We start from the raw sequence: 16,285 nt of genomic DNA, 5'->3' as shown, positions 1-16,285 counted from the left end.
TGTTTTAAAAGTCGAATAGTTCTATTGGCATAGTATTCAAAAATTATCACAAAGGTGATCAAAATATGTAAAAAGCAATGGTAAATATATCGCACAATTTGTTTTTTACTATCCCATTCAAAACTAGCATTTAATTTACACAAAAAACGTTACACCGGTATATAAAATATGATCACATGACCTAGATCTGGAATCCTCCATCACAATGTGCAGTTTTCCCCGGAGCCGACACGCGTTAAGGTAACTTGGTAACTTGGGTTCAAAAAATCGAAAATTTTTTTAAAGTACAATGTCTGGAGAATACACTGTGAAAATTTCAGACAGAAGTTCGAAATATTTCCGGAGTTATACTGAATTTCCTAGAGCGCCTCGGAGTCCTCTCAAATCATTGTTTTTCTGGTCGGCCCGGGTCCTAACTTTTTTCTACTTAACCGTTTGCTTTCAAATTTTAACTGTTCTACACACTTATAGTTCTCGTCGGAACTAACGAGAATTTTTTTCACCCGTAACTTTTTATTTTACAACCCTTTCTTTGCTAAAATAAAAGGACTTTTTTCAAAGTCCCTCAGTTTGTTATGTAACCTTGAAATTTAACTTCAGTAGTTCCGACCAGAACGACATGTCTATAGATTAAGAATAAACAAGAATATTTTGTTTCAGATAATATCAAGAGCTAAAGTCACATGGTCCACCCACGTGCATTTTTTGAGGTTCCAATTTTGAGTGACAATAATAATAGTAATAAAGTATTAAATTTTTTCAAATAAATTTTTTTTTTATTTCCAATATGCAAATAAAAACACTCTAAATATTCAAGATAATTAATTTTTATTTTCCTATAAAAAACCACCCTCCAAACAAGTCATGAAAATAGGCACAAGTTGCCAGACTACTACCTTAACTGACGCAACGATGAGCCTGTACGCTTTAACTATCTCCTTAATGATGACTGGAAAAGTGATTTTAATTCACATGAAATGACGAGCTATAAATCTATAAAAAATTGATTTCTAAACAACTTTGTAGTTTTAAGCTAAACCTCGAACATTTTCATCTATGAATTTTTTTTTTTTCTCCAGTAGTTGCACAATTCCCATGTACTATAAAAAGTTGCCCGTTTGCAACATCGATTTCAATTTTCCAAATGTGACAGTTTTCTACTACGGATACCATCCTGCATCGCACCACAGGCACGGACTCTTTTCAATGGCATAGTACACGGTCATAAGCGGCAGTGTACTCGCATGTCGCTCACGACCGAGCGCATATCTGTGGGTCACCAGTTTCTGAAATGCTGAAATTCGATACTGTGCTTTTGGGCAAATCAAATAATATGCGTGCGCATGCATTCCATTAGGTTGCCAGCGCCAGCATCAGCATCGATACCACAAGCGTAATTTTCTCAAACATTTTATATATTCATGAGTAGTTAGCGTTCGCATCGCCGCTACATTGCAATTTCATATACCAATTTGCATACATAGATGAACTGAGTACTCCATAAGGACACTGCCATTCTGCGGTTGATGTCGGTTGTGTGCGCCTATTTGCTCGGCGCGTGTGCGAGAGCTCTCTGATTCGCGACTAGATCAACATGACAGATTAAATATGAATGCGAATCCTACGAGTTGATTTTTTTTGTGTTTTTGCTTCTATTTCAATTATGGTCTAAGCTAGGCTTTCAATTTGTGAAATTTCACATCTCCTGTATTTAGGTCACATACATATTTTGGAATGTATGAATGCAGTATCATTGGTATGATGGGCGAATCTAAATGAAAAATTTGGTCATTAGCTGTAAAGTAACGGGAAAATAAAGCATTTAACTGTGAACTAGAATACCAATCGTGATTGAATACAAAGTAATTACTTGTGATAATTGTTGCAAATACTGACTTTAGGAAGATTTTGGATAATTATTTGTAAGGCAGGAGAAAGCGGAAAGGTATTAAATAAATATTTTAGGAAGCGCAATAAATAGTTCAAGTACTTATGTGAGGAGTAGGCATGAACTTAGCATTCAGTTTCTGTGCGCTGACCACACTCATGAGAGAGCTGCTGTTTGTTCAATGATTTGCCATCTTAGTACTCAGAATTCCATTCGATATTCACAAAAAAGCACCAATTAAAGATTCAGACTTGAACGAAAATTTTGTTGTTAACTTAAAATGCATTTCGCATCATTTTAAATATGAGAACGCCCTTTTGCTAAGCCATAAAAGCACAAAGCCGAAATGAAAATTCCGGTTATACTAAAATGCTGAGAAAGTTTATTCTTTTCATAACTTAGATGCCGCTAAATTAAATTATATTCTATTTAAGCTATCCGGCGTCATCGTAGATCTTCTTGTCCTTAATTAAAATGCGAATATTTTCATAACTTCAAAAGGTCACATCGTTAAAAGCGGTCAAACAAATTTTTTGTCAATTATTTTTCATTCACGAGTTTCTTTTTTTTTTTTTTTTTGCCAGCTACTTGAAAGCAGACTGTAATAAAGGTAATAAATTCATAATGAAGGGTTGCCACAACAACCGAAATGTTTAGCTAATCGATAAAGTGAGCGAGAGCGCTGGTTATAAGAAGAGAGAAGAGAAGAGAAGTGAAGTAAAAAGTTTGCATATTTCCAAGCCGAAAAAAATCTAAAAATAAAAAGAATGTATTCAAAAGCAGACTACCGTTAATTACTTCACGAAAAAGCAGTATCTAAGCTATATGAAATAATTGCAATTTAAATAGTTTGTGACTATGACCAAATATTTCGGAGTTCATTTCATTTAATAGAAGAATGATTTTAAATCATTGATGATTTTGTATATTAGATTCTTACTTTATTCATGTAGAATTTGATTATCAGGAATGTGGACCCGTTGCTCTATTTAAACTTTACTAGTTCAGACATCGAATATCGGTTAGAAATTTTGAGCACTGTGAACAGTTTAAGCGAGAAGAAAAAAATACTACCCTAAAGGTCCTAAGATAAAAACTTTTATTGTATTTTCGTGGTTAAGTTTCAAATTCATTGATATAACTCCGTAATTAAATTGAATTATTAATAGTCACCGAAATACTTATTCATTCTTTGAAGTCAATATTTGCTTGCAAAATGAAGCAAGTGAAAATTTTATTTCAGAAAGTCTAAAAATTTCTCAATGGTTAAATTTTTACGGTCAAGAATAAGTCACAACTATCGATTAATCCGTTTGTTCATTTAAAGGCCAATCGAAAGAACTCGAGCTTCGAATTCCCTTTATACCGGAAAGAGATACGATCATTCAAATGCAAAATAATCCACTAACGTATTTATTCTGATAATAAAAATTTAGTCATAACTACTGATTAATGCGACTGTTTAGTCAAAGATTAATCGAAAAAAATGGAATATCGAGTTTTGTTTCTACAAAAAAAGAAATATCATTCGAAAGACAAATAATCGACTAACGTATTTATTGTGGTAATCAAAACTAGTCATAACTACTGATTAATTCGATTGTTTGGTTAAAGATTAATCAAAAGAACCCGAGTCTCGATAGTCAAAATTAAGTCCAGACTACTGAATAATTCATTCACGATTAATCCAACTAATAGGCGTCACAACTATAAATTTTTAGTTGACAATTAATCGAATGAATTCGGATCTTCAATTATATTTCTGCAGGAAAGCGGGAATGTCGTCGAAAGTTATATTATCTACTGTTGGATTAATATTTATTGTCAAGCATAAGTCGCAACTACCGATTTATCGGATTGTTAGGATTAAAAGGGTTCGTTTCTCGAGTTCCTTTTCTACAGAAAAGAGAGAATACTTTTCGATAGTAATGTAATCTGCCAATGAATCAATTTCTTTAGTCAAGTTTAAGTCATAATCACATATTATTATGACTAATTGGCTGGTTAATCGAAAAAACTCGAAAGGATTTCAGTCTCGAATACTCTTTCTGCTAAAAGGAAATAAGTATAAAATTGTCTTATTTAAGACTGACTTTTCAAATTGAACTGATTTCAGTAAAACAAACTCACCTGGAGCCGATAATTTTCTTTGACGATTCATCGTCATTCTCACTGCTTTGCGTCGACGCCGGCTCGTCATTAGTCACACCGAGAGTAGTTGGCTGGTAGGCAGCCTGCTGGGGTGTTACCGAAACATTGTATGCAAATCCGGGCTGTTGACTCGGCTGAGTTGCTGCCGTGGTAACGGAGGAAGTGGCACTGGTCGCTTTGTTACCACTCTCGCTTGTGGTGGCACTCATCGGACGTTTAGTCGACCATTTGGTTGTGCTGCCAGGGGAGCTACTGCTACTGCTGCTGGTGCTGCTCGTTTTCGTTGTGGTTACATAAGTGGCGGTGGTGTTGGGCCGTTTTGTTTTATGCTGCTGCTGCGGATGCTGTTGCTGCTGTTGTTTGTTTATCTGCGGTTGTGGCAGGCGAAATTCGTAGGCACCACCAGTGCCCAACGTATCGCTCTCTTCCTCGTTCACAGCATCGGGTCGTGGATCATTTGCATAGCTGCTGGCCATGCTGCTCGCCTGTCGCACGTGCGCCGCTTGAGTGGTCAGCGCTAGCAGGCCGACAGCTGTCAGCAGCCACAACACGTTCGGACGCATTGTCGCTGCGGTCGTGATAATTCGACCTCGCGCTCACAAAACCTTCGACTTTGCACACACTCTCACACAAAAAAAAAAAAAAAAGCGACAGAAAACACTAAAAGTGTGATTATTTTCCCTTTGTGAAAACCGTTCGTTGTTGTTGTTAGTTGTTTTTCAATTTCCACTTGTTTTGATTTGCCGATTTTGCTTTATTTTTCGGTGGTTGTCTTCTGCTTTGCGTTGTCTTTGTCTTTGCGTGTTTATGTTAGTGCTTAACAAAGCGTTTTTTCGACGCCTACAATTGTCTTATTAAATATTTATAAATATTGTGTACCGACGGTTAGTAGCTGGATCCTCATAGAACCTTGAAAATAATGGAAAATCTGTAAGGAGAAGAAAAAAATCAGAAATTAATTAATGTGACGCGAAAGTGACAAAATAACAACAAAAAAGCATTAGCACCTGATTACTGACGAAATAAGTGAAATAAACTTGATAAAACTTCGAAGGCAGCGCGCGCCTGCGGCACTTAAGCAAACATAAGCCCCCAAGCATTGGCGCAACAACCGAATACCTATGTAAACAGTTTTGACACTTAAATTTGCGCGCCACATTGGTTGTCTAGTCAACCAATGGCGATATTGTTGTTTGTTTTCCTGCCATCATCGCCATCAGCTTACCAGCGCCATTGTTTTTGAAGTGGTAATCTCTTTGATTGACATTAAAGTATTTATCGTAACTGATTTGCATCATAAACGACCCACCAACCACCCAGCCGAGTTGCAAGTTCTCATTGCTTTCAAATTATTTCCCGTTTTTGCGGGTTGTGCGTCAATAGAGTACAGAAATTAATCTGCGTTGACTGGCGAGCTGCTTATCAGGCGCGAAAGTACATAAGTGTCAAAGAAATGATGGTTGAAAACAAATGAAGTGCGTGCAAACAAATGGTAAATTAATCGTTTTGCGGTGCTTTCTACGAGTTTGTTTAAGCATATTATAGTCTGTTTTTATGTAATTTAAAAAGTAGCAAATAAATATGAAGTAGAAATGTTTTTTTGGTTTAAAACCAATTTTTAAACTCTTATTATAAGTATATAAATGAATGAAGTTTGCTCCATGAAATGTTTTATTGTAAAATGCCTTATTTGCTTAATAATGAAAAAACAAAAAAAAATGTTCTGATTTCTTTTGCTATAGAAATTATAAAAATCCTTTTTATAATGTTTTTTTTACAATCTTTTTGTCCTTTTATACACCGGCCATAATTATCACCCTGAATGTAGGAAGCGATAAAATGTATTTTGTATATCGGAGTAGGTTAATTAAACTACAGTATTCAAATAAGTCAATTAACTCGCCAATTAATCAGTATAAGGTTATGGATTCACTGAGTCCTAAACCAAAGCATTAAGCAGATAAAAATTTTTAAGAATTGTCTACACTGAATTCATGCATATTGAATATCAACCTAAAAATAGGCAAAAGTTTTTGTTTAGTTCAAATATTTAAGAAGAAAACCCCATTTATAGATGTATATAGCAAAATTCTAGAATTTGTTTATAACACGGAGGGTTACGTTAAGGAGTTACATAGGCTTCCGCGGGTAAAAAACAGCTTTTTTCAAGAATTTTTTCTCATATAAAAAATGTTATATTTTAGTAGAATTACTAATACACCATACTATCTAGAAATTCCGAATTTTCTTGGCAAAAAATACTTTAAAATCGGTCATTAAGTTGCCATTTCCGTTGACCACTCGCAAATAAGATACGCCCGCCTTGGCAAGATAACTTACAGAACCTTCTACAGTCTTTTAGTGCAAACATTAACTTAGAACTAACTTAGACCATGTAAAAAAACTGAAAATTGTATTTTTGATAGACATTTTTACAAACAAATTAAAATTTCGCGAAATATTTTTTCAACTAGTGGTAATCGAAAAAAAATGCTACGCCCAAGTCTTTAAGAATTGTATCTCAAAGACCTGTGTAAAATTTCATGAAGAACGGTTGGGTAGTTCTAGAGAAATCTTGCCAACCGACTGCAAAAACACAGTTTCGAGAAGAACGCGTTTATGGATTTGAGCGACAATAGAAGTTCACCATACTGTATCTCCGAAACTTTTGCTCAGATGAACTTGAAAATTTAGAACCCAATAATAATACAATAAGAGAAAACGATTTTTTAGCTTTTTAAGTTACAAATTGAGTTGCAGAGCTAAGAAAAGTATTGTGCAACTGAAGACAAGTCAGAGGCTCGGCTATAACCGCGGTACCTACGCCAATAAAGAATAATAAGTGAAATATTACTATTTTTGAACTAATTGTTGTTGTGTTGAAAGCAACAAAAGACACTTTCTCAACAAAATTGATGAATGCTTAAGAGTTGACTGTCTTTGATCAGTTATACCATAAGTTAAGGTCAGTTACGGAGAACTATCTGTTGTGATAAGAAGGCTCTTTGTGATCTTTTATGGTTGTTTTGAACGTATTTGAAGCGAACTCACTAAAATTGGAGTCCTTTTAATCTGAATCCTCTAATTTTCTTAATATTTCAATAAATTGCTTTCCAATAAATTTTGCAGTAACAAGTCTTTTTATATTTTATTTATTTTAAATAAAATGAATGGAAAGCCCATTGAGTCAATTTCGTTTATGCGGTGGATATCATACTTCTTAAAAATTATAAGCTGAAGAAAAAATACTGATAAAAGGGTACAAACGAATATTGGGTAGTCGAAAAAGTTTTTACGTATTTCTAATCAAACTTCAACTTATTTTTTTATATTTATAATGAATTTTAATGAACCAAATTGTACCGCTTTGGTCGAAAATTTTTCTTTTCATTTTCCGCTAGTGTCATTATGCCATCAGTGTAAAACTTGGCTGGTTTCTCAGCTAAAAACTGCGACAAGTAATTTACTTGCGAACTTTACTCCATTAAGGGAGTTCTGCATTGACAAAAACAAATGGTAGTTTTATGGTGCAAGGTGAGGGCTATATGGTGGATGCATAAAACTACCCAGCTAAGCTCTCCCAGTTTTTGCCGAGTCATAAAAAATATGTGTGGCCTAGCGTTGTCCTGAGGGATGACAAATCCCTTTCTGTTGATCAGTTCTAGCCGTTTTATTTTCGATTGCTGGCTTCAATCTCATCAGTTGTTGTGACAGTAAAATGTAGAATCGTTCGACCAGGCTGGAGCAGCTCATAGTGGATAATTCTTTTCCAATCCCACCAAACGCTCAGCATAATCTTTCGAGGCATCACTTCTGGCTTTGAGACCATTTGTTGAGCTTCAGCATGCTTTCTCGTACATTATTGCCGTGTTTGATCCACTTTTCGTCTCTTGTTACCATTCGCTTCAGAAATCGTTCGATTACATTTCGTTTCAGCAAAGACTCGGTCCATTAAAGTTCAATTCATGTGGTACCCAAACATCGAGCGTCTTTCTGTAGTCAGCTTTTTTTAAATGATTCAAAACCGTTTGGTGATGAATGTTAAGTTCATTAGCGATGTCATGGTTGCTTTGTGACGATCCTGGTCAATCTCTTGCATAATTTCATCGAGTTTTTCAACGATAGTTCGACCAGAGCGAGGCACATTTTTCATATGGTATTTTCAGAATGGAACTACACATACTGATACAGTCACGTCTCCGTAAAATTCGCAAATTTCATTGGTGACTTGTGTGGCATTCTATCTTTTTTATGCAAAAATTTCAAAATATAGCGAATTTCTGCATTACTTTCACATATTTTTGAGCAGTAGTAACTTTCTTTCAACTTCCCCGAATTAAATTTGTTTTGGTTAAATAAAGCTTAAAATCTCACCTTTCCAACACTATATGGTATGACACAATGTGATTGAACTGGAAATATGCGACTTAAACGACATCTATTGACAAAATACGAAAATCGTTTTTCGACTACGCTATACTACGCACTTAAAGGGGGAGTCTGATTTAGAGGATTCAAATCGATTTTTTTGAGAATATTTTTGAGAGGGAAAGAAATAAGTGATTAAAGCAAAATTTCTCGCATGTGAATTTGTCACACGGCGGGCAGGATCCAGTTCGCAATTTCTATCGGAAACAAAAAATTCAAAAATATTCATATTTTTTAATAATTTAATTTCCAGTTAAACTTCGCAATTGTCTTTTATTTTCAGTAAACAAAAACGTAAAATAATGTAAAGTTTTCCGCGTTTTAAGCGCAAGTTGCTCGTCGAAAATCCTCCGAGCTTAGCAGTAATTAAAGCACCGACACGCTTGTCAACAACAGGCTCACAGTCGCATGCTCGACAAAAGCATTTAGGCAAACCACAAAAACTGTCTCAAAGTTTTCGAACGCGAGCACAGCAGTGAAATGGCATATTATCTCCACTTAGCGCTTGTGTTGTTTTTTTTTGTTTTCTTTTTGCCAACAAATTTCAGCACTCCAAAGCAAATCTCTCCAATTTCGACACTTGAGCGCTGCGCGAAACCGCTAATGTTATACTTATGCCTTAGTTATTGTTAGTGTTGTTGTTGCCGCAGTCACAGCTGTTCGCAAGTATTTTTGTTGTTGTCGCGCATACAATGCATTCTGTGTAGGCAATTAAGCGCAGCAACAGGAAGCCCGGTGTGCAGTGAAGGAGTTGGCGTGGCAGCGTCAATGTATATATGTGTTTGTGTTTGTGTGGGTGTGCGCTTAAAATAGAGCTGCTGACGAGGGTGACGCGTCTGCTTTGGTGGTGTTCGCTAAAGCTTATTAGCATAATTACGCAACCCCAATGCAGCGTTGCAAGCGCCGAATTGCCACCGCCGCTTACTGGCGCACACACGCGCGAGTGCACTCTGAGTCTGTGGCATCGCAAGAGATTTGCGTATTCGGTAAATGCCTTGCGGTTCAATTTCAGCACACACTTTTCAGTTTTCTTTCGTTTTTCTGCCGCTGGTTGCTTGCAAGTATTTTGGTGCTTGCAACTAGTTAGTGCTAACGCATTTTTAAGTTATGCTTTTGTATACTTGTGAGCTGTTTATAATTGATGGATTGTTGAAAGAAAGCATTTAGATTTTGTTGAGGCAATATTTTAATCGAAATATCAAGCACAATTTCTTTGAAATTTTACATTTTACAGCTGATTGGATTTTTAATAAATTGCAAAATGGATGAAACAATTTTGCCTTTCATTTGTTGGTTGCTTAAAAAAGCCTTCAAGTTTTCGTTTATGAAATGAGAAAGCAATTTCTACTATAACTGACATATGTATATAGTTTTTCTAGTCACTTTTAATAGCATGTACAAAAATAAATTCACATTTATGAATCTTAAATTAGCTCTTTGTTTCTTTCTGCAAATCTTCAACCCTTCTTCAGCAGTAGCATTTAGCTCGCCTCGCCATAAAGTACTTTCGACTTTGCCATTTGGGTATTAAATGCAAAACAATATGTTAAAATCAGTGACAGTGTTCGCATTTAAAATACTAAAATGACAGCTGAAGCCTTTGCTGTCAAAAATGTTTCGCTTAAAAATAAACGATTATTCATTTACAGTATTTGTTTAAGTTATGTGTTATATATTCATAAGTATATGTATATGTGCGTCCATTCAAATTTATATAGTATTATAGCATCCAAAGGTATTAAGGTACGAATATTTTTTGCTATGGATGTATAAAAATTCTTTACCTGCTGGAAAAGTTTGTCGCATGTTTGTAGAAATTGTAATAATAAGCAGAAATATGTATTTTTGAAAACAAAACCGAACTGGTCTGCAATTGTGTTGGAATTAGAGTTTATGATCAGTATTTTCTGGCAATGAAGGAACAAATAACCATAACGGTTTTAATGTTAACTCGAGAGAACGTTGAAGACATGCCCCGCTCTGGACGACCTCTTCAACTCATGAAAATATTTAAAAAGTGAAGGATATGGTGCTTGAAAATCATTAGGCAGATCCCGACATCTCTTCAGAATCCTTTCGAATGATTTAGGTCGATATTTTGGGTATGAAAAGCGTTCTTCCTCGACTCGTCCTGATAAAACTGAATTTTTTCTAAAATAGTAGCGTAACCAAAACTCTTTGGACATGCTGGGTCGTGTCAATTCCGTTCTCGCACGACATTCTGACTGTCAATGTGGCATAGGTTTATGAGTTTGACACGCAAACAAGTCAATAATCATCGCAATAGCGAGAAAAAACGAGCCGAATCCGAAAAAAGTCGAGCAAAAGCTTTCAAATCAAGGGCAGGTTCAATGTCTTTGTCGATATTCGTGGTTTGGTGCATCTCTAATTTGTTCGGGACAGATATCAATTAGAAGTTCCATTTTGCCGTATTAAGGCGTTTGCGTGAGAACGTGCGACAAAAACGACCGGAATTGTGCAAGAATAATTCATAGATTTTACTGAAAGATAATGCACCATTTCATCGAACTACGATTGTGACCGAATTTAAAGCCAAAAACGCAATGAATATCATCAATTAACTACCATATTCAAAATATTAGGGTTCATGTTTGTTTTTTTCCCTTGTTTAGCAAACTGAAATTGGCGGTCAGAGGAATCTGTTTTCAGTCGATAAAACAAAACTCATTGTACTGCTTACGAACAGTGTTGCAAGGACTAGAAAAATAGTTGGCATAAGTGTATTACATATATCTGGTGGGGATTACTTTGAAGTTAAAAAAATTAATATTGATAAATATTTAAATATTTTGCATTTTATTATTCAAAATTTCGTTACTTTTTTTCACAATGCATACTATATTTTGTGATAGAGGAGGTGACTAAGCCGCAAAGAAATAAGTAAACACTTTTCTTAAGTGTTTCTTTCCACAAAGAGTTGGAAAGTTTGATCAACTGATTTCCACCGCAGAAATTAGTGTTGAAACTTCATCCGTAAAATGCGTATAGGCTATTTCGGGTATATACAATCAGTAGGGTTTATTGAGTTTACCACGAAGTTTGTAACATCCAGAAATATCGGAGATTTTATAATATATAATTATATTTGTATGTAGATATATAAATGATTGGCATGATGCGCTGAGTTGTTTTAGCCATGCCTGTCTCTTCGTCTGGGTGCATGTATGCGAATCAGTGTCTTAATTTCTGTGATATAGTTCTGCTTCCACACAACCTTTCTTTTCAAGGGAGCTACGCATTTGTCGGAAATGTGTAGACAAGTTCTCGTATGGAAAAGTGCTTATTTGACGAGATATCTTCACGAAGTTCGGCACGAATTATTAACCATGGCAACAATATAATGTGTGAAGATTTTGTTTAGATCCAACCCCTATTACATAAAGCTGACATACAAATTGACTGGTCACAAAAACGTTCTTCTAAGAAAACTTGAACATGTGTATGTGTGTATATTGAGCATTTTCTTCGAGTCTACATAAGTCTTCTGTTAAGTTCGTTTATTTTAGACCATACAATATTATTAAGAAATAACTATAAACGTTGACTATATAATGACCTCAAATAATCTTTTGTGGTCTTAAATAAATGATCTTAGCAGAAAACTCAGACTTGAAACATCGAAAAAGACAGAGACTAGTCGACGAACAAAAGGTCCACACATACTGCTGGATATTTAACTAGTAAGCAAACATAGTCCATGCATTATTTCATATTTTTTAAAATCTTAGTAAAAATATAAACCAAGTTCCAACACAAGCCAAACTGTTTTCAACAAGGCTGAAAAATTTAAGTCAAATTTCAGTGAATCCCTATACCATATTTTTTGCTCCAAATTCCAAATTCCAAAGCGTGTACAAAATCCGCGCTGTGTCGCTCATTCCACTTTGTTTGGGACAGACATTACTTTCCGATTGGCTATTTGTTACAGTGATTCGCAAATCCATGCCACACATGCTACATGCCAACGCGTACAAATTCATTGCACTAATACATGTATGCTTATGCCAATACAAAAGAGTGAATGCGAGCAAACAAAGTTGAAATCCTCAACCTTTGACACTTTTCTTGCTTGTGCGGTTATTTTTGCGATTTGTAGGGGACGTGACAATGCCTTTCTTCGTCCATGTAACTGGCATACACCAACGCAAGACCGCATGAATACCATATTATATAGTGTATTATAAGTGTAATTTAAATTTACATTTACATATATGGCAGACAAGATTGTATATAAAATCAAGGACTTGGGTAATGTACGTATGTACGTACATATGTGTCATATCCGTAAGCACACTGGAGACAGCATGTACCTTAAGTGCCCAATAAAAGCTAAACTGCACAATATCTTACAAAATTTACACTTGACAACCGATCCTTATCAAATGCTTGTCAACACTGACTGTCGTGCGAACCTTATGGCTAAATGCTGAATAATCGCCGAAGCTTTGGAAACAATTAAATGTGTGAGAAAACAAAACAAAACCAAATATCCCAAATGCAATTGATTTACAAAATAACAAATGCCAACGATTGACTTGTTGTCAGTGAAAATGACATAAACTCACTACGAAATGGAAAAGCTGTTGGGGGAAATGAGTGATCTGGGCGATGGTGCATTAGCTGAGGGTGACAAAAGCTCACAAATGCACACATACATTCTCACGACACACTTGTCATGAAGTACTTAGAGAATAAATTAAACAAATGAAGTGAGGTGATTGAACCACTTGCTGAGGGTTAGAGGGAGGAAAGCGCGCCAGCAGCAGTAACATGTTGTGAAGTGGTGCCCTGAGGATCTGGATTTGGTAACCCTTGTTCTGCTAAATATACTTGTGACAAGTCATAGACAAATATTGATTCCGAAGATTTTATTTGTGTGTTTCATTTATACATATATACATTATATATATATCCGTCAGTAAAATGTTCAATCACAGCCACAATTTCCTTTTGGTGAAGCATCAAAGTGAAGAGCTTACCAAGCTTACCGAATAGTCGAAAATTAAACGAAAAGATGTGGCGACTAACAGAAGGTTTTAAAACCTGAGCATATACTTCTAGAACCCACACAGTTCTAGATGCCCGGAGGATACTAAAATTATTTAGGGAACACTTCTCCAACCTGCTAAATATAGTGAAAGCTAGAATAGAAAAAACTCTAGGAGATGCAGAATCCGATTCCCTAATCGATGACGATTTTAGATGAAGAAGCTCTGCGCCAACTACCGTGGCATAAACCTCCTCACCTTCACCCACCATCAACAAACAGATTGGATGTTATCAGTGCGGCTTTAGACTTGGAAAATCAACAATTGACCAGATATTCGTGACTGTGAAAAGAAGAACGACACACACCACCTCTTCGTCGATTTTAAAGAAGAGGAGTTACCTCTGAACTGACTAAAAGCTCTTTAAAGGACGGGAAGGACCTCTCCGAGCCGTTCGAAACATAATGAGATAAAACGAGTCACTATCATGCGCCTATTTCAATAAACGTCTTAACCGCTGCGGAAAACATTGGAACAGGAAGAGATCCACTCAAAAATGGTTCGAAAAACTGGAAACATTACCCAACTAAGATTGTTGCGAAACACTACAAAAAATCTTTGGCATTCACTCAACCAGGTATTTTAAAGCTTTTACAAGGATACATACATTCAAAAACAAGGAAATTAGGCGCGATATCAATTGAGTCCAAGATATGTTGAGAGACGATCTTCCATGTAAAAATGATATTTGAACGCAACGAAAAAAAAGTTTTCTCATCAGATTTTTACTGGTGATGGAAAATGGACCCATTTTGTAATTCTCAATGCCAAAATATCAGTTAAGGAACTTGGCCAACCAGCTAAGTTAACGGCAAAGCCAAGTATCCATCGAATACGACGGCTGGACTAGAAACAACGATCGGACTCATGTTGGGACGACCGGTTGAAAACTATTTGGAAAATAGCTCTGAAAAGTTTGGCTTCAAAAAAATTAGCTTTATTCCATTTTGGTCGCCATGCTGACGCAGTTATTTTGGTACGGAATCCAAAAATTGCTAGAATGATGTGAAAATATTAAGCTTGCCCAAAAAGGCATTATAATCTTATCTTGTACTTAATGGACCCAACATTTTAAGTGTAAATCAAAAAATATAATATAGAATATATAGTATATCAATCAACTAATAAAAATCCCTTCCAAGAAAATATTGAGAATACTAAGCAAGTATAATTGATTAGCTTCAGATTAGTGCAATTGAAAGAAGAACTCTCTATTATAGAAATGTATTTTGAATAAATTCTGCTTGATTAAAGAATACGAAAATATTGGCTGAGAATATACTAGATATACCAGAACCTTCTATAATAGAAGCCAATATTCTTAGAGTGATATCAATGAAATTAAGGAAAGAACTAGATATAATAATCTCATTTTAAGGCATTTAATATGGTTACTCTATCCGTAAGTAATGATATATTTATATATGTTTATGTCCATCAACAATGCAAACCCTTCTTTTAAGCTACCGCATACGAATCTCAAAGGTGTCAGGCATTCAAACCGCTCTTCAACAATAAATGACAAATCAAACAGTTCATTTGTCAATACACATTAGCGGCTGTGCACACATGCAACGAAAACACATGCTTGTACTCGTGTGTAAGCTAAAAACCAGCGCAGCCATGAAGAAAGACAGGATCCATATAAAACTGATTTGCAAAGTGAAAATGAAAAAGGGGTACGAAAAGCAAAGCGTCCCAACAATTGATGTGTCAGAGAGCGCAAAACATTTAGAGTGCCTTTGGGGCACTTGAGCTATGCAAATGAAGGAAGCGGCAAACATTGAGGAAACTTTCCTATTAAACCGAACGCCAATGACGAAGCGTTGGCTCACCTAAGCAGTTGACTAAGTGACTGATCGACAGACAGAGGATTCGTCGTGTGTTGCAATGTGTGTACAAATATGTCCTTACTTCTCTCAGACAAACTGAAATGACTGTTTGCTTTCGGTGTCTCGATGGTGAAAAAAGCTCCGTTACTAGGCAAAGGTGAATAAAATGTCAGATCGCATTGAAAAGTTGTGCATACGAGACGAAATAGTGATGTGTGTGGCTGTGAGTGCAGTTTTTTGTCTCATTCATTGCGCAGGCACTCGTTTGTTTGTTCGGCACTTGTATTTGTAGCTCAGCCTGACATTTATCATGATCCCATGAGGCATCAACTGTAATAATAAAGTCATTACAAAAGCCATCATCCGGCAAACTAACGGGGATACTGCGAAATAGTGAATTGTTGGCAAATACTTTCCTCAAAGAGATTGAAAGCAAGCAGAAATGTGAAAACGTAATTTTGCGTATAAAAGTAGAGGCAGCGTGAAAGCTATCATTGTTTAAGCTTTAGATGCGCAACAAGGACGGCTTTCATGCTTAAAAGCTTATTATTACCAAGTTTTTCTTTGAATGAAAGCTGGGCTGTCGAAATTAGTTCGCCAAAGCTTTCATGCTTAATGTTTTCTCTAAATAAGAAGAGTTTGTCTTATAAAATGGATAGACATAAAACGGGCTTAATTCACCATGAGCTTTCGTGCTGGCAGCTGCCTTTAAAGTAGAAAGAAAAGAAATATATTAAACAAAAATGTATGCGGTTGTTTACCAAAAGTTTTCCTGCTTGTGGCATCCTTTATAATTGAAAAAAATTTGCACAAGTTTATTTTATCTTTATTTATTTTGATTGAAAGCTGAAATTTCGGAAAATATTTGCTTTCGTGCTTTAATAGTATATGTGTAGTTGTTTTATTGAGTTTATATT

At 35.6% G+C, this 16,285-nt stretch overlaps 1 protein-coding gene across 2 annotated transcripts in view; it reads right to left on the bottom strand.

The window, feature by feature from the left end:
* LOC108974706 (mucin-5AC) overlaps positions 1 to 16,285 on the bottom strand; it is a 123,482-nt gene that overhangs the window by 10,334 nt on the left and 96,863 nt on the right. For both annotated transcript variants that reach the window (XM_018942714.1, XM_018942715.1), the window contains exon 4: positions 4,019 to 4,967. In XM_018942714.1, coding sequence (XP_018798259.1) covers positions 4,019 to 4,602 — 584 coding nt within the window. In that variant the 5' untranslated portion in view covers positions 4,603 to 4,967. The remainder of the gene's footprint in view (positions 1 to 4,018; positions 4,968 to 16,285) is intronic.

Source organism: Bactrocera latifrons, unplaced genomic scaffold (genome assembly GCF_001853355.1).
Source record: "Bactrocera latifrons isolate USDA-ARS-PBARC rearing strain unplaced genomic scaffold, ASM185335v1 scaffold_58, whole genome shotgun sequence".
Taxonomy (NCBI): domain Eukaryota; kingdom Metazoa; phylum Arthropoda; class Insecta; order Diptera; family Tephritidae; genus Bactrocera; species Bactrocera latifrons.
This window is presented reverse-complemented; position numbering and strand designations above follow the sequence as displayed.